The sequence below is a fragment of the Vulpes lagopus genome, chromosome 18, assembly GCF_018345385.1.
Source record: "Vulpes lagopus strain Blue_001 chromosome 18, ASM1834538v1, whole genome shotgun sequence".
Classification (NCBI taxonomy): Eukaryota; Metazoa; Chordata; class Mammalia; order Carnivora; family Canidae; genus Vulpes; species Vulpes lagopus.
The window spans coordinates 23,608,852-23,626,992 of NC_054841.1; the positions used below are offsets into that span (position 1 = coordinate 23,608,852).

General features: G+C 40.1%; 1 protein-coding gene across 1 annotated transcript in view; it reads right to left on the minus strand.

Moving 5' to 3' along the window:
• The window catches only part of MMP24 (matrix metallopeptidase 24), a 52,806-nt gene extending 44,905 nt beyond the window's left edge, over positions 1 to 7,901 (minus strand). Inside the window, exons 1-2 of the mRNA XM_041732373.1 lie at positions 7,891 to 7,901; positions 3,714 to 3,936 (exon numbers count right to left, since the gene is read on the minus strand). Coding sequence (XP_041588307.1) covers positions 3,714 to 3,936; positions 7,891 to 7,901 — 234 coding nt within the window. The remainder of the gene's footprint in view (positions 1 to 3,713; positions 3,937 to 7,890) is intronic.
• Between the last annotated feature and the right edge of the window lie 10,240 nt (positions 7,902 to 18,141).

The following is an 18,141-nucleotide window of genomic DNA, read 5'->3' on the forward strand; positions in this document are numbered from 1 at the left end:
ATAAGGTTGCTCTAAAGATGATGTGCTTGGTATTTAATAAATGTCCCTAAATATTAGTGCCCTTTCCGGTGTACAGAATAATGACCAGAAGAAGCAGAGAAATAAGTTGGGGATGACTACAATAGTTTAGATATAAAGAAATAATGATGACAGTAATAATTAACGTTTATTAAATGCCTAGTATATACTAAACATTGGGCTAAGCCCTTTACTGTGTTATAGCTCACTTAATCCTCATAAACAAACCCTATGAAACAAATACTATTATTACCTCCAATCTAGAATAAGGAGGTAGAGGCTCTGAATAAGTGCCAAATTTGCATAATTCATAAGTGGGAGAGCGGAAAGCAATCTGACCTCAGAACACATTTTTTCTAGGATAGAATGGGGGAAGAGATTTAAGAGATACTGGACCAAAAAGGAGGAAAGGAGTTTGGAGTGATGACAAGTCCAGGAAGATGGTAGTGTCTTCACAGAAATGGAAGTATCATAAGGAGGAAGATGGCAAAGAGTTTTAGGCTTGCTGAGACTGAGGCAACCATAAGATCCCTGAGATGGGTATAGGAATGAGTTCAGATGAGAGTGGAGAATGGATATTTTAGAAACCTCAAAGTCAATATGATAGTTGAAACTGAAAGATTGGAGAAAAAAAAAGCAAAAGGCTGCAGACCCTGTGTTGAGACATATATATTCAGTCCAAAGAGTGCTCAAGACTGAGCAACTGGGGTTGTGGAGTATAAGGGAACAGGGAGGAGCATTTCAAGGAGATGAAGAGGGCTTGGCGGTATCAGGGAAATCACAGAGATTGAAGACTGCATACACATCATTGACTTTCCTGCTCGCAGTCTAGCAGGGAGATAGGGACATAACTAGGCATGTGATTTCATGCTAAATTATGACAGAGATGGGAAGGAAGTGTTATGGAAACATTAAAGAAAGAGCAACAAATTACTCAACGTTGGAATCTTTGGGAAAGGGTACATTTCAGGAGGAAATACTACATTCATACTGGATATCAAGGATGGTAGACATGGGTGGCAGTAGGTAATTAATGATAAAGAAGGAAGAGATTGGTATAAGCAAATGGATGCTTATAGAATGTAATCCTAAAATAGCCTAAGATAGGTCTCTAGTAGAAAAGGTCTAGAGACCATTGTGAAACCAGCCCAAGAGGAGGTTTAGAGGCTTCAGAGTAACACTGTAAGATGGACTCACTTGGGCACTGACTGCTCTTTTTCCTTTTCTCATGGAAAAGGCACAGGACTTAGAGTCAGATACCGGGATTCAGTATTGGCTGTCAGCAGTTTGTAGTGCACCTTTGGGCAAGTCATTTAATCTCTTTAAGCCTCAGTTTCCTCATTTGTAAAGTAAAACTAGTGACCCTTCCCTCTCCGCTTTATTAGGAGGACTCCACAAATGGTCGGGATTCACTTTGTAAACTATATAGTTAACTGAGCAGGTGTTAGGAGAAACTTAGATTTTGATCATTTTGTCAGGATGCATTATACCAGTACCAGAGCTTGCCATAGGGAAACTAGGTCCCTTCTCCCTTCACCTCCCATCTTATTTCTTTATTCAACACATATTTATTAAGTATCTTTTGGGTGCTAGCTGAGCTGGGGATATAAAGATTAGGTTACAGTTGCCTTTTTTAGAAAGATAGTCAACTGGGGAGATAGACACTTATATAGATAGCAAGAAGATAGCATTATATGTGTATAAGAGAAAAGAAAAGTATTATGAAAATAAAGAGGAGGGAACAGCTAGTTGTCTGGAGATGGCAGGAGGTGAGATGGGCCTTGGATGACCAGAAATTTGCTATTATAGAGTGCAAAAGGAACTGTATATCCAAAGGCACAGAGATCTATATCTATATATCTATATCTACATCTATAAGCCATGCTAAGGAGTTTGGGCTTTATGTTCTAGGCTAGCAATTCTCAGAGTGTGGTTGAAAGCTTTTCAGGGGGTCTGTGAGATCAAAACTATTTTCCTAACAATACTAAGCATTGTTTGTCTTTTTAACTCTCATTCCCTCATGAGTGGACTGTGTGGTTTTCCTGAGGCTACAGAACAAATTGCAGAGGTAGACATGAGATTAAAACTACCTTCTAGTAAGTCAGATGGTAAACAGCTTTTCAAAAATATAAAGAACTACCACTCTTGGGACACCTGGGTGGCTCAATGGTTTGAGTGTCTGCCTTTAGCTCAGGGCATGATCCCAGGATCTGGGATGGAGTCCCACATCGGGCTCCCTGCATGGAGCCTGCTTCTCCCTCTGCCTGTGTCTGTCTCTGCCTCTCTCTCTCTCTCTGTGTGTGTCTCTCATGAATAAATAAACCTTTTTTGAAAAAAGAACTACCACTCTTCTCATTAATTTTTTTTTGTTTTGGAAATCAGCTATTTTTCATAAAAGTGTTATTTATGTCAACCATTTGTTACTGTTATTGTTATTTTATTTTTAAGATTTTATTTATTTACTCATAGAGACAGAGAGAGAGAGAGGCAGAGACACAGACAGAGGGAGAAGCAGGCTCCACGCAAAGAGCCTGACATGGGACTCGATCCAGGGTCTCCAGGATCACGCCCTGGGCTGCAGGCGGCGCTAAACCGCTGTGCCACCGGGGCTACCCCTGTTATTGTTGTTTTAAATGAATTAATATGTATATTTAAACATTTCTCAACTTTTTTTTTTTATTTTTTATTTATTTATGATAGTCACAGAGAGAGAGAGAGAGAGAGAGGCAGAGACACAGGCGGAGGGAGAAGCAGGCTCCATGCACCGGGAGCCCCATGTGGGATTCGATCCCGGGTCTCCAGGATCGCGCCCTGGGCCAAAGGCAGGCGCCAAACCGCTGCGCCACCCAGGGATCCCACATTTCTCAACTTTGATTCCTAGTGTGGTAATGATCAATAGATTTAATTCACATAAACACAAGCTCTTTGGAGTCCTCAATAATTTTTAAGAGTGTAAAGGGAATCCTGAGACTAAAAGGTTTGAAAACTCTGTTCTGGGCACCTGGACCTCACCAAAGGGTTTTTTGTTTGTTTGTTTGTTTGTTTGTTTTGTTTTGTTTTGTTTTTTTGGACCAAAGGGTTTTTAATAAAGGAGTGATATGATAACATTTCACCAAATTGTCCAACAGGTATTTATTAAACACCCTGATGTGCCCGGCATGATTTGAGGTGCCAGGATAGAGCAGTAAATAAATCAAATCAAGCTCTCTGCTTTCACAGAACTACATTATACTAGTGTGACAGACAACAAACAAAATAATTAATATATAGTATATTAGATAGTAGTAACTGTTGAGAAAAGCAGGGAACTAAGATATGAAAGCTGACAGGTTGTGTGTGTGTGTGTGTGTGTGTGTGTGTGTGTGTGTGTGATTTTTGGATAGAGTGGCCAGGGAAAGTCTCAGTAAGTAAGAGGGTTTTCAATAAAGGCCTGAGGAATAAGAGAGTGGACTATGCAGGTAACTGGAAGAAATGAATTCAGGCAGAGAGAACAGCAAGGGGAAAAGTTCTGAAGCAAGAGCATGGAACATGGAACAGCAAGTTTGAGGAACAACATGGAGACCAGTGTGGTTGGAGTGGAAGAAGGATGAGAGTATTAGGAGATGAAGGTTATGAAGGGGAGGGTACATTACTTGAAATTAAAAAAAAAAAACAATGGAAGGCTTTGAGAACAGAAGAGACATCTTCTGACTTACCTTTAAGAGAATCACTTTGGTTGCTGCACTGAGAGCGGGTTGAAAGGCCACAAGTAGAAAAGCTAACTGGCAGTCATTGCAATAGTCTTGATGCAGGATGATGGTGGCTTGGACCAGGGAAATGTAGCTGGATTCTCGATAGATTTTGAAAGTTGAGTTGACAGAATGTGGCAACGGATGGATATGAGGTATGAGGAAAAAATGACACCAAACATTTGAGTAACTGGAAGAGAGGAGTTGCTATTATCTGACACAAAGAAGACTGCAGGAGGGACAGGTTTGAAGAGAACTATCAAGAGCTTGGTTTTGGACACATGAAATGGGACATTTCTATTATACACTCAAGCGGATGTGGCAAGTAGGGGGTCATATGTGGGTCTGACTTCAGGAAAGAGGTCTAGACTAGAATATGGACTTGAGGGTTCTCAGAATAAAGATAGTATTTTTTTGTATATTTTTTATTGGAGTTCAATATGCCAACATATAGCATAACCCCAGTGCTCATCCCATCAAGTGCCCCCCTCAGTGCTCATCACCTAGTCACCCCGTCCCCCCGCCCACCTCCTCTTCCACTATCCCTTGTTCGTTTCCCAGAGTTAAGTGTCTCTCATGGTCTGTCACCCTCACTGATATTTTCACTCATTTTCTCTCCTTTCCCCCTTTATTCCCTTTCACTATTTTTTATATTCCCCAAATGAAGGAGGCCATATAATGTTTGTCCTTCTCCGATTGACTGACGTCACTCAGCATAATACCCTCCAGTTTTACTCACGTTGAAGCAAATGGTGGGTATTTGTCATTTCTAATGACTGAGTAATATTCCATTGTATATATGGACCACATCTTCTTTATCCATTCATCTTTTGTTGGACACCGAGGCTCCTTCCACAGTTTGGTTTTTATGGACATTACTGCTATGAACATTGGGGTGCAGGTGTCCTGCCATTTCACTGCATCTGTATCTTTGGGGTAAATCCCCAGCAGTGCAATTGCTGGGTCGTAAGGCAGACTTATTTTTAACTCTTTGAGGAACCTCCACACAGTTTTCCAGAGTGGCTGCACCAGTTCACATTCCCACCAACAGTGTAAGAGGGTTTCCTTTTCTCCGCATCCTCTCCAACATTTGTGGTTTCGTGCCTTGTTAATTTTCCCCATTCTCACTGGTGTGAGGTGGTATCTCATTGTGGTTTTGATTTGTATTTCCCTGATGGCAAGTGATGCGGAGCATTTTCTCATGTGCTTGTTGGCCATGTCTATGATGGAAAAATATTCCATACTCATGGATTGGAAGAATTAATATTGTGAAAATGTCAATGCTACCCAGGGCAATTTACACTTTAATGCGATCCCTATCAAAATACCATGAACTTTCTTTCTTTTTTTTTTTTACCATGGACTTTCTTCAGAAGTTGGAACTAATAATCTTAAGATTTGTGTGGAATCAGAAAAGATCCCGAAAAGCCAGGGGAATATTGAAAAAGAAAACCAGAGCTGGGGGCATCACAATGCTGGATTTCAAGTTGTACTACAAAGCTGTGATCATCAAGACAGTATGGTACTGGCACAAAAACAGACACATAGATCAATGGAACAGAATAGAAACCCAGAAATGGGCCCTCAGCTCAGGTTCAACTAATATTTGACAAAGCAGGAAAGAGTATCCACTGGAAAAAAGACAGTCTCTTCAATAAATGGTGCTGGGAAAATTGGACAGCCACATGCAAAAGAATGAAACTAGACCATTCTCTTACACCATACACAAGGATAAACTCAAAATGGATGAAAGATCTAAATGTGAGACAAGAATCCATCAAAATCCTAGAGGAGAACACAGGCAACATCCTTTTTGAACTTGGCCACGGCAACTTCTTGCAAGATACATATATGAAGGCAAGGGAAACAAAAGCAAAAATGAATTATTGGGACTTAATCAAGATAAAAGCTTCGGCACAGCAAAAGAAACAGTCAACAAAACCAAAAGACAACCTACAGAATGGGAGAAGATATTTGCAAATGACATGTCAGGTAAAGGGCTAGTATCCATGATCTATAAAGAACTTATTAAACTCAACAGCAAAGAAACAATCCAACCATGAAATGGGCAAAAGACATGAACAGAAATTTCACTAAAGATAGTATTTAAAAGCTGAGGGATCAGAAGCAATTACCCAGGAAATGAGTGTTCTGGTGACTCCATCCTGGGGGCAATTCTAATATGTAGAGGTTGGGAAAATGAAGAGAAATCAAAAAGACACTGAGAAGGAACAGGCAAAAAAAGAAAACCAGAATTGTGAAAAATCTTGGAGACCAAGTGAAGAAAGTGTTTTAAGGAGAAGAGAGTAATCAACTGTACTAAATGCTGCTTACAGATTGAAACATGAAGATTAAGAAATGGTAATTGGATTGACCAATGGTGAGCTATTGGCAATTTTGAGATGAGCAATTTCAGTGACTTGTAGGGGTCAAAAATCTGGAGTAAATTCAAGGGGTAAATTCACAGTAAAGGAATTGAAAATGTTGAGTACAAACATCCTTCGCAAGGAATTTTGCTACAAAGGGAAGGAGAACATGTGGCAGCTGGAGGAGGAGTAGAGTCAGAAGAGGGTTGTTTTTGTTTGTTTTTGTGATGGCTGAGAAACTGGCTGAGAAAGATCCAGGAGAGAGGGGGAATCACTGCTGCAGGAGAGACAGGAGAATTGCAGAAGCGAAGTCCATGAGTATGCAAGTGTACAAGTGGAGAGGTTGACTTTAAGTTAGGAGAATTCATCCACAGTAAGAGGGGTGGAAGAGGGCCTTTAGGAGTATAAATTTGATACCAGTGTGGAGTAGGGATTAGAGGGGAACTTGCATTTGTTGGTTACTTACTTTTTATCCAGCATGTGGGGGATATTTTCCTCACAACAGTCCTCATGTATGAGGGAGGTGAATTATAAAGCTGTTGCAACAAGGCAAGAAAAGTTGAGGCTTGATCTAAAGTTCCTGAAGTCCAAGACACCGTGTTCTTTATGGTCCAGCGGAACTCTGTTTCTTTTTTTTATTTATTTTTTTATTTTTTATTTTTTATTTTTATTTTTTTTATTTTTATTTTTTTTTTCGGAACTCTGTTTCTAGATCACATTAGTGATATCAGAATGCCTTCTATTCAATGACAAAGATTCTTTGCTTGACCAAACTTTCGTCAGGCTTCTAAACCTCCTAGGCCCATCTGTGCACTTGTAAAAATATAGTCTTAGTAAGAACTTTGCTAACTCAATTTATCCAGAACCCCTCCCCCTTCAATATTCTGGTCACCTTGATATCTGATCAGGTCCCTCATCCTCTACCATCTCCCAGATGATGTCTGATCACCCTGGCCTGTCTTCAGCAAGAATCCTGTTAGGTCTGCTTAGCAGAATCCTCCTTATTCCTGATGTTTCTTCTTAGTAATTTTCCATCACCTGATCCCCACCCTGCTTCTTGACTATAAATCCCCCCTTTGCTCATGCTATATTCATATTTGAGCCTAATTTCTCTCCCCCACTGCAAAATTCTATTGCAGTGGACCCTATACCTATGATGATACTCCCTCTCCCACAAATAAATTCTTCCCTAAGTGTCATTGAATTTTTTTCTTTAACACTGGGTATGAAGAAACTAAACTGCTAGCCCAACCATAGGGTAGAGATTGTTGCTTCTCATAAGGCAGGAAACAGTTGAGCAGTCACAAGAGAATGCAGCACTGGGCAACCCTTGGTGTTGGAGTGCCCTACACGTGAAGCCAGACAAATTTCCCCAAGAGATAAAGACAAAAAGAAAATACAGGAATAAAAAAAAAAAGTGAACTTCTCATTTGGGATCTGAAAGGAAATACAGACATGAGGGTGGAGAGCACTATCCAGCTCAAGCAGTCTCCTTGGCTTCTCTCCTTCCTCTGAATTCCCACTATGGCAGCTAATATGTAATGAAGGCCCATTACTCACAACACAATTTATCTACGTTACATCACTTAATCCTCACAACTGTCCTATGACGTGGATTCTAAGGAAGAGGTGAAAAGAAAACTGGTTAACCCAATGACACACCCAGAAAACAGGAAAACTAAGGAAAAATCCCAAACGTCTGACACAAGAGTTTATGTCTGTAACTCCTTGTACATTTGCTTATTCATTAATTATGTCAAAGATTCTATAAACATTACTAAGCCGCCATTCTGGAAGGTACTGGGGTGAGTAAGACAGTGTTCAGGTAAAAGAGCTAAGACTTGAGCACATATAAGATGTGACAAATAACCACAACACATTACAAATGTCATACAGGATTTCAGAATAGGGTGAGGTTGCTCTGGCTGGGGAAAATCACAGAACTCAAAGAAGGCTTCACAAAGGAAGTATCACTTGAGATGAGCTTATATAAGCAGATAATGTTTTAAAACTAATTTTTTAAAGTATGTATTTATTTGAGAGAGAGAGGGAGCTTGTGAACAGGAGTGGGGGGAGGGGCAGAAGGACAGAGAAAATCAGCAGACTCCGGTCTTGATCTCACAACCCTGAGATCACTACCTGAGTCAAAACCGACAGTCAGACCCTTAACCACCTGAGCCACCCAGGCACTCCTAAACTAATTGTTTTGTCTGCAATATACACCGCACATTACCACGCATAAACAATGGAAGACCGTGTAAAGTTTCAGCTGTCAGAGATGGGAAGGTAAAGGCACAGAGGAAGGAAAGAGTCTGATTGTTCAGGATGCAAGAAGGCCCAGTTCAATTCCCCACCTCTGTCTCAAAATCCAGTCTCAAGTCCAATGACTTAGGGGTATTTTCCCCTTACAAATGTATTCAGAATGATACACATTCAGTGAAACGCTGTGAGGCCATATTTTAAAAAATGAATTACTTTATGAACTGATGGGAAATTATTTCCAAAATGTAATATTAAATGAAAAAAAAAAGCCAGGTGCAGAATCCAGTGTAGAGTATGCCATTATTTGTGTGATAATGGGGAGCAAATGTGTGTATGTGCACCCTTGCCTGTTTACATGTAAAATATGGAAGGATACCCAAGGGCACTGATCACGGTAATTGCCTTCCTGGAGGGGAACTATGTGTCTGGAGGGCAAGATAATAGGGAAATTTGTCGCTGTCAACATTCTTGTGTCCTTTGACTTTTTAACCATGTGGATGTTTTACTTATTGAAAAATCAACAAATATGAGTTGAACTTTTTAAAAAGTAAGTGTAATAGGGGCACCTAGGTGGCTCAGTGATTAAGTGTCTGCCTTTGGCTCAGATTGTGATCCCAAGGTCCTGGGATCGAGTCCTGTATCCGGCTCCCCGAAGGGAGGCTGCTTCTCCCTCTGCCTATGTCTCTGCCTCTCTCTGTGACTCTCATGAAGAAATAAATAAAATCTTAAAAAAAAAAAAAAGTAAGTGTAATAGTCTCTAAAGGCCATTCTCTGAAAAGAGGGCATATATTATAATATGAAGGTAGAAGTTAAAGCGATTCACTTAGGTGAGCAGTTTCAAGACTTCAGGACCTGATCTGCATGGCAAAAATTTTATATATATATAAACATATATATAAACTTATATATATATATCTCAAATAAACAAACAACAAAATAAGTCATATATTTACTATTAATTTTCTTAACATAAGACAGCTCTTAGAAACCAGTAAGAGAAGAGCCTATAGCCCAGTTAAAAAATGGCAAAGGATAAAAATGTGCTTGATGTTAACAAAATATAAACGGAGTTATAATCTATTTTTTTAATGACCAACCTCATTTGTAATTAAAGAAAGGCAAATGAGAACAATGAGCTCTCGCTATCTCACCAACAAGACTGCAAATATCAAAAAGTTGGATGTTACAAAGTGTTAATGAGGGTATAATAAAAGTACCTTTGGAAGGGATATAAATTGGTACGTTTTCTTTGGAGTACAAATTAGTAATGCCTGACGACCTTGAAAATGAGCATACCTTTTGGCCCATCAATTCTAATTTTGAGAATTGATCCCAGATAGATAATCCTCATACATATACAAGGACAAATGTACAAAATTATTCATTGCATCGGTCTTTGTAATCACAAGAGATCAAAATCATCCTAAATATTTTCCAATTGGAGAACCTGCTGCATCTAAACAGAGGATACTAGGTAGGTGTTGAAAAGAACAATGTGGATCCGTATTGCTGTTGTGACAAGATGATCTTAATTTAGCCCCTCATTATCTCTTATTTGGATGACAGGAATAGCTTCTCCACAGGTCTCCCCGCTTTCATCTTATCCCCTTGCAGGACCTGCTACATAATTGGCGAGGCCCAGTGCAAAATGAAAACGCAGGGCCCTTGATTAACCAAAATGCTAAGAATTCCAGGAGAGTGACAGCAGAGCATTGGAACAAGGATGGGGGCCCTTCTAAGAGTGAGCCCCTGGCTGACTGCCGAGGTCAAGCACCTCTTCAACACTGGCCACAAACATGCATGCTGCTCTTTCTGCCTAAACCAACTTTCCACTACCCTCTCTTTTTCTAACTGATGCACTGTCTGCTTGTCAAGAAATAATTCAAGTGTGACCTGCTTTGAGAAGGTTTCCTTGACCCCTCTTACCCAAGACTCTTTCTTCATTGCTCCCCCAGCTCTTGCACAGAGCCTTATTCACTCTTCCTTAACAATGAATCATCACTATTTGTTTAAAAGTCTCTCCCCAAGCTTCTCCAGAGCTTGGCCTGTGGCTTACGATTTTGTGGTAACCCCAGCCCCTCACCCATTAGCACATGGGGTTTGAGAGAATGAATGAATGGGAGTGGATAAATTTTGGTGGGTGCACTAAAAAATCAGTCACATTGCTTCCCAGTTACACCTTACCTGCATGTTGCTAAATCTGTCTGGACTCTGATCTCACTGAGGGCAGCAGGCCCTGATGGCTGGCTCTTGCTTCTAAGAGTCATAATATAGTTTAAAGGTGGTCCTCTGGAGTGATGGCAGTTGCCTGAGCCTGAAAGCCCTTGGAGGATCCCCCAAAGTGCCCACACCTACCTCTGAATCTCCTTATACAAGGTCAGGTATTTAAAATGGGGATCTATAAATAGAAAAAATAAAATAAAATAAAATAAAATAAAATAAAATAAAATAAAATAAAATAAATAAATAAAATAAAATAAAATAAAATAAAATAAATAAAATTAAAATAAAATAAAATAAAATAAAATAAAATAAAATAAAATCGGGGTCTGATTTCATCAGGGCCAGCTGGCTCCATTAGTCAGTTCCAGATTCCAAGAAACTGATAGTTTAGATTGTCCCTAATCCTTTGCAAATCTGGCTTTCAAATGGAGGGATGCAATATCCCTATGATACATGAAGATTTTCCAAGAGGTAGTCATGCACTGGTACTTTTTTTTTTTTTTTAAAGATTTTATTTATTTATTCATGAGAGTCACAGAGAGAGAGGCAGAGGCATAAGCAGGAGAAGCAGGCTCCCTGTGGGGAGCTTGATGCAGGACTCTATCCCAGGTGCCCCTGCACTGGTACTTTCAAGAGAATTAATTTCCATATCTTCAACTTCCATATGTACACTACCTGAGGAAGTTCCTTGGAATGAGGCTCAAAGCTGGCTTCTCCCCACCCCCCACTTTTTTTTAAAGATTTAATTTATTTATTTAAGAGAAAGATTGTGTGTGACCATGAGTAGGGGAAGGGGCAGAGTGAGAAGTGGGCTCCCTGATGAGTGGGGAGCTCACTGGCTACTGTGGAGCTTGATCCCAGGACCTGGGATCTGACCTGAGCCGAACCAGATGCTTAACTAACTCAGCCACTCAGGTGCCTCACAGGCTTTTCCTTCCTAACTGTAGTTCTACTAATTTTCACAAGAAAGGTATATTCCTAGCCCATCCTGAATCTTAATACAGTACATTGCCTGAGGCAATAAAAAAATCCTGGAGGTAACAAAGGGACTTTTAAAAATATCAGTTTCAGGGTACCTGAGTGGCTTAGTAAGTTAAGCGTCTGCCTTCAGCTCAGATGAGGAGTCGGCCTCTCCCTCTGCCACTCCCTCAGTTTGTGTGTGTAAGCTCTATCTCTCTCAAATAAATAAATAAATAAATAAATAAATAAATAAATAAAATCTTAAAAAATATATCAGTTTCAGGAAAACATCTTGTAATTATAGGGTGACATCATTTATCAAAATTATTTTGGGTGGTATGTGAAAAAAAGAGTGTGAGGATTACTTGTCCAAGGCAACACTACAGTGGCCTCTGGAGTGTTTTCTAGGAGATCCTGAAACTCCAGGCCTCTGAAACTGGGCCTCAATTTCACCAGGCCAGCCAGGTAAATAACTCCTACTTGATTTGATCATAACTTTCACCACACAGTTGGTAGTCTACCTCTTGAAACACACTCTCCTCTTGGCTTTGGCATTATCACACTCTCCTCATCTTCCTCCCTGCCTCTCTGGCTCCTCATCCCAAGCTTCCTGGTCTCATTCCATCCCCTCCAACTGAACTTTTAAATCTAGGAGTTCCTCATGGCAGTGATAAGACTTCTTACCTCCTGTTCTTTTCTTCCTAAGAGATTTCACCCATTACTACATTTTTTTAAAGATTTATTTATTTATTCATGAGAGACACATACAGAGAGAGAGAGGCAGAAACACAGGCAGAGGGAGAAGCGGGCTCCATGCAGGGAGCCCGACGTGGGACCCGATCCCGAAGGCAGGTCCTAAACCGCGGAGCCACCCAGGGATCCCCCATTACCACAGTTTTAAATACCATTTGCTTATTCCACATCTATATCTGAATGTCTCACAGGGTTTCCAAACTGAAAAAGGCCAAAGGCAAGCTCATGTTCTCCCCCCCCCTTTTTAAAAGATTTTATTTACTTATTTATTTATTTATTTATTTATTTATTTATTTATTTATTTATGAGAGAGAGAGAGAGCGCATGAGTGGGAGGAGGGGCAGAGGGAGAGGGAGAAGACTCCCGCTGAGGAAGGAGCCCAATGCAGGGCTGGATCCTAGGACCCTGGGATCATGACCTGAGCTGAGGGCAGATACTTAACCAACTGAGCCACCCAGGCATCCCCCACAAGCTCATGTCTTCCCATGCAAAATCCCATCTGCCCAGTTGGTGCCAAAGGCCTGAGAGGCATCCCAGATACCTCCAAGCCAATGAATAATCTACTCCTATGGATTACACTTCATGCTAGATTTCCCTGATCCTCCAGACGAGGCTACACACCCCTAGTCTACACTCCACTACAGCACCTCCTATTTCATGGTGCTTATCCAAATTGTAATTACATAATTATTTGTGTAATTATATCTCCCCCCTACATCATAAGCTCCATATGCATAAGGACCATGTCTGTCTTTTTTCTTTTTCTGGCACATGATAAGATCTCAATAAATATTTTAAATTAACAAATGTAAACAAACTCTCAGATTGGGACACAACTGTGTGATTGTCCTGGCAGTTTAGCACCTAATGCTGTGTGCACTGTAGGGGGCAGCAGAGTATAGGTAATGGAGAAAGTTCAGGCCTCCATAGGAAAAAAAGTAACTGGATACATCACTTAACCTTTCTGAGACTTTATTTCCTTCTCGGAAATCAGAGTTAATTATCTTTTTCTTGGACCAAAAGAGATAAGTAGATATCAAAGGGCTTTAGTGCTGTTCAAAGAGAAGGGAATGTTATTAGACTCAGTTATGATAAATATTTGTTGAATAAATGGAGGCAAAGAAGGAGGATCTTATTTACACTGTGGAACAGATGTGAGCAGAGACTTGACAGGTTCAGAAGGGAGAAAATGAAAGCTCAAGAAGACACTGGCTTACATCCAGAGCCAGCCGGAGGCAAAGCTGTGAAGTCAGCACAGTGTGTTCTTGGCGCGCTCTCAGCTCTGCTGCCGGATCGCTGTCCTCCCGCTGCCCGCTTCAGCCTGTCGTGCCCGGTGGCTGTGCTGGCCTGCAGGACTTTCTTTCCCTTCCCTCCTATCAGAGCACATCTGTCCTGAGTCCTGACCCCTCAGAGGCCTGCTCACTGCCATCCGCAATGACAGCTAGGTAACACAGTGAGTAGATCCTACTAAAGTGCTAACGGCAGGTAGTATGTTATTTTACCACTCCCAGTAATAGGAGGTGGATGTTCCTGAGACAGAAACAATAAAGAATAAGTGGCTGATGATAAAACTTCAAGTTCTATGGAATCAGATGAAATAAAAGGTTAACAGGGATTATGGCAGGACTTAATCTTGGGCTCAAGAAAAATAATTCTACAAATACAGAACCTGTTAGATGTGACTTGATAGTAATAGGAGGAGAAAAACTTTAAAAATTCATATATATTTATATATATATATAAATATATATACATTTATATAAATTAATTGTAATTTACATTAGCAAAACTTACTTTTTGGTGTAGAATTCTGTGAGTTTTGACAAATACAGTCATATAACCACCACAACCAAAATACAAGATAGTCCATCATTCCCTAAAGATGTCCATGTGGTACCCTTGGGAGTCAAGACCTTCTCCTGCCCTGAAGTCCTGCAACACTAATGTGTTCCCTATCCCTATGGTCCGATTTATCAGGTGTTCCTTGTATGAATTTCACTTTAATGTTGCATTTAAAAATTCTGTCTAACCTAAGGTGACAAGGATTTTTCTCTTTTGCTATCTTCTAAAAGTTTCATAGGTTCATGTTGAGGTCTATGATCCATTTCAACTGAATTTTTATGTTTTATTTATGTTTAAATATTTTATTTATTTATTTATTTTATTTATTTTTTTTTAATTTTTTTTAAAATTTTTATTTATTTATGATAGTCACAGAGAGATAGAGAGAGAGGCAGAGACACAGGCAGAGGGAGAAGCAGGCTCCATGCCCCGGGAGCCCGACGTGGGATTCGATCCCGGGTCTCCAGGATCGCGCCCTGGGCCAAAGGCAGGCGCCAAACCTCTGCGCCACCCAGGGATCCCTCCGTATACATTTTAGAATCAACTTATTGATATCTATTAAAAAAACTCTGCTGGGATTTCATCTGGGGTTGTTTTGAATCTGTATTCCAATTTGGAGGGAATTGACATCCTAACAAAAACTAAACCATGTTCAATTAATAGAATAAATTGAGTAATAGAACAATTAATTATGTTCTATTACTCCATTTATTTAGGTCTTCCTTGATTTCCTTCATTGGTATTTTATAGTTATCAGCATAAAGATCCATCATATATTTTGTTATATTTATCCCTACGTATTTCATTACTTTGGTGCAGTTATAAATTATATTGTTTATTGTTTATTTTTTTAATTTATTTTTAAAAAGATTTTATTTACTTATTCATGAGAGACAGAGAGGAGGCAGAGACATAGGCAGAGGGAGAGGCAGGCTCCCCACCGGGAGCCTGATGCCTGATGTGGGACCTGATTCTGAGACGCCAGGATCACACCCTGGGCCAAAGGCAGGCGCTAAACCACTGAACCACCCAGGCATCCCTATATTATTTATTTAACTGGTTTTTCAATTGCTTGTTGCCAGTATGTAGACATACAATTGATTTTTATATTATGACTTTGTATAATATACAAAGTGACTTTGCCAAACACATTAATTAGTTGTAAAAGTTTTTTTGTAGATTGAGTAGAATTTTCTACAATCATTTTTGACTACTAGTAGAGATACTTTTGTTCCTTCCTTTCCCGTCCATATGTCTTTTTATTCCCTGGCTTTGTTGCATTAGTTAGAATTTTCTGGATAATATTCTGAGGTTACTTCGAGAAGAAGAACGGCATTTCTAGGACACTTACAGTTTGCCCAAGTGCAAGCAGAGTGGCAAGAGTGAACATCTTTTTGTGTTTCCAATTTTAGGGAGAAAACACAGGCTTTCACTGTTCGGTATGATGTCTTTTTGCAGGTGCTTTTTTTTTTTTTTAAGGTTAGAGAAGTTTCCTTCTGTTCCTAATTTGTTGAGAAATTTTTATCACAAACAAATGTTGAATTCTGTTACAACATTTTCTGCATCAATTGAGGTTATCATGTGTTTTCTTTTTCTTCTTTAGCTTGTCAGTGTGGTGAATTACATTCACTGATTTTTTTTAAGATTTTATTTATTTATTCATGATAGACAGAGAGAGAGAGCGAGAGAGAGAGAGAGAGAGAGAGAGGCAGAGACAGGCAGTGGGAGAGAAGCAGTCTCCATGCCTGGAGCCCGCCGCGGGACTTGATCCTAGGACTCCAGGATCACACCCTAGGCCAAAGGCAGGCGCTGAACTGCTGAGCCACCCAGGGATCCCACATTCACTGATTTTTGATTGTTGCAATTTGGGACCAGCAAACTAGGGTGAAACCATAGGCAAGTCAGGAGAACAAAGGAGAGGAATGGTACTTTACAGAGAAAGAGGAGGAAGTTGGGAGGGATTACTTTGAAGGAAAGTCCATTTGAGCAAAGTGGGAGTTCAGGGTGGTGATGGCTTCTCACTGGGGGAGTTGTGGCAGTTTCTTATTGGCCTGGCTATTCTTGGGCCAGGAGAAAATCTTCCGGCCTCTTGCCTGGAGTAGTAAAGCAGGCTTTCTCTTGCTGGGAATGCAAGATCTGTCTCTTCACGTTAGGATCTGCAATGGACAGTGTTGGTAAGGGGTGAGTGCTCCCCCTGCTGGCCTCCCGGTCCATTTTTAAAAATAAATAAATTTGGGCAGCTCGAGTGGCTCAGCGGTTTAGCACCGCCTTCCGCCCAGAGTGTGATCCTGGAGACCGAGGATTGAGTCCCATGTCAGGCTCCCTGCATGGAGCCTGCTTCTCCCTCTGCCTCGTGTCTCTGCCTCTCTCTCTGTCTCTCATGAATAAATAAATAGGATCTTTAAAAATAAATAAATATTTATTTATTATTTACTATAAATTTATTTATTTATTTATTTATTCATTTATTTTTAAAATATTTTATTTATTTATTCATGAGAAACACACAGAGAGAGGCAGACATAGGCAGAGTGAGAAGTAGGATCCCCGCCGGGAGGCCGATACAGGACTCCATCTGGGACCCTGGGATCAGGCCCAGAACCGAAGGCAGTAGCTCAACCGCTAAACCACTCAGGCATCTCTATTTATTTATTTTTAAAGACTCTTTTTTTTTTTTTTTTTAAATTTTAGAGAGAGAAAGTGAATGAGCAGGGGAGAGAGGCAGGGGGGGTTGGAGAGAATCCTAAGCAGACTTCGCACTGAGCATAGAGCCCTACCTGGGGATGGATCTCATAACCCAGAGATCAGGGCCTGAGCCAGAACCAAGAGTAAGAACCCGTTAGCCCACAGAATCACCCAGGTGACCCCCCTCCATCCCCTCCCATCATTTTGAATGAGATTTCCTTCATTCAGTTTCACAAGATTGGCCAGGAAATGAGAATAACATCTGCCCTTCTTTCCCAATGAACTTGTTGGGTGGATCAGCCAAATTTTTAACGAGATAATAGAATAAAAATATTTCTATAACTTTTCTAAACTTTTCTAAAACTGCATATAAAACTTTTTCTAAAAACCTTTTCTAAAATTGCAAGTGAAGGATTAGTAGTAAGAACCTGAAATAGGATGAAATAACTTCCTTTCTCAAAAATCTTTAGTTCATTCATTAATCGAGCCATTTGTTGTCTATCTTCTAAATCCCTGTGGCTGTTCTAGATATTAAGAATATGAAGTTGAACAAAGGTATTATTTCCCTATACAAAGAAATGGATAACCTATAGTTAGCCTATATAATTAAGTATAACTTCTTAGCCTGCCATTTTTTAAAAGATTTTATTTATTTATTAATGAGAGACAGCGCTAAACCGCTGAGCCACCAGGGCTGCCCTCAGCCTGCGATTCTTAATCTGATACCCAAGTGTTTCATCTCATCTCCCACATTTTCTTCCATAAAATTATTTCAGAGCAGCCCCATCAGACCATTTACCATTCCCCAAATATACAGTGCACTTTCACCCCTTGGACTTTGTGCTGTTATATTGGTCCAGAACCCACTCATTATTCACTTACTGAACAAAGATGTACTGGGCTCTTTCCTTGAGTTAGGTATTATGCTCAGTGTCAGGAACATGTTAATAAATAAGATATTATTCTTCCCTCAAAGATCTTAGCCTAAGAGGGGGAAACCATCTTTCTCCTTTCCACCTAGTAAAATTCTCTTTCTTCAAGGCCCAAATGAAATATATGACCTCTCTGCAGCTTTCCCTGATCCTTTCCCTCAATACATAGCTCATAATTACTTTGTACCTTTTTCATTCTTTGTTTGTACATATCTTCCTCTAGACCATGAGCTCCTGGGCAGGGATCATGTTTTACCCATTTCTGCATCCCTGAGAGCAGTTAGAACGCTTTGCATCAAATTAAGCCCCAGCAACAGTTAGCTGTATTGGGTACAAGACTCTAAACCTCAGGCTGCCTGGCAGGAGACATAA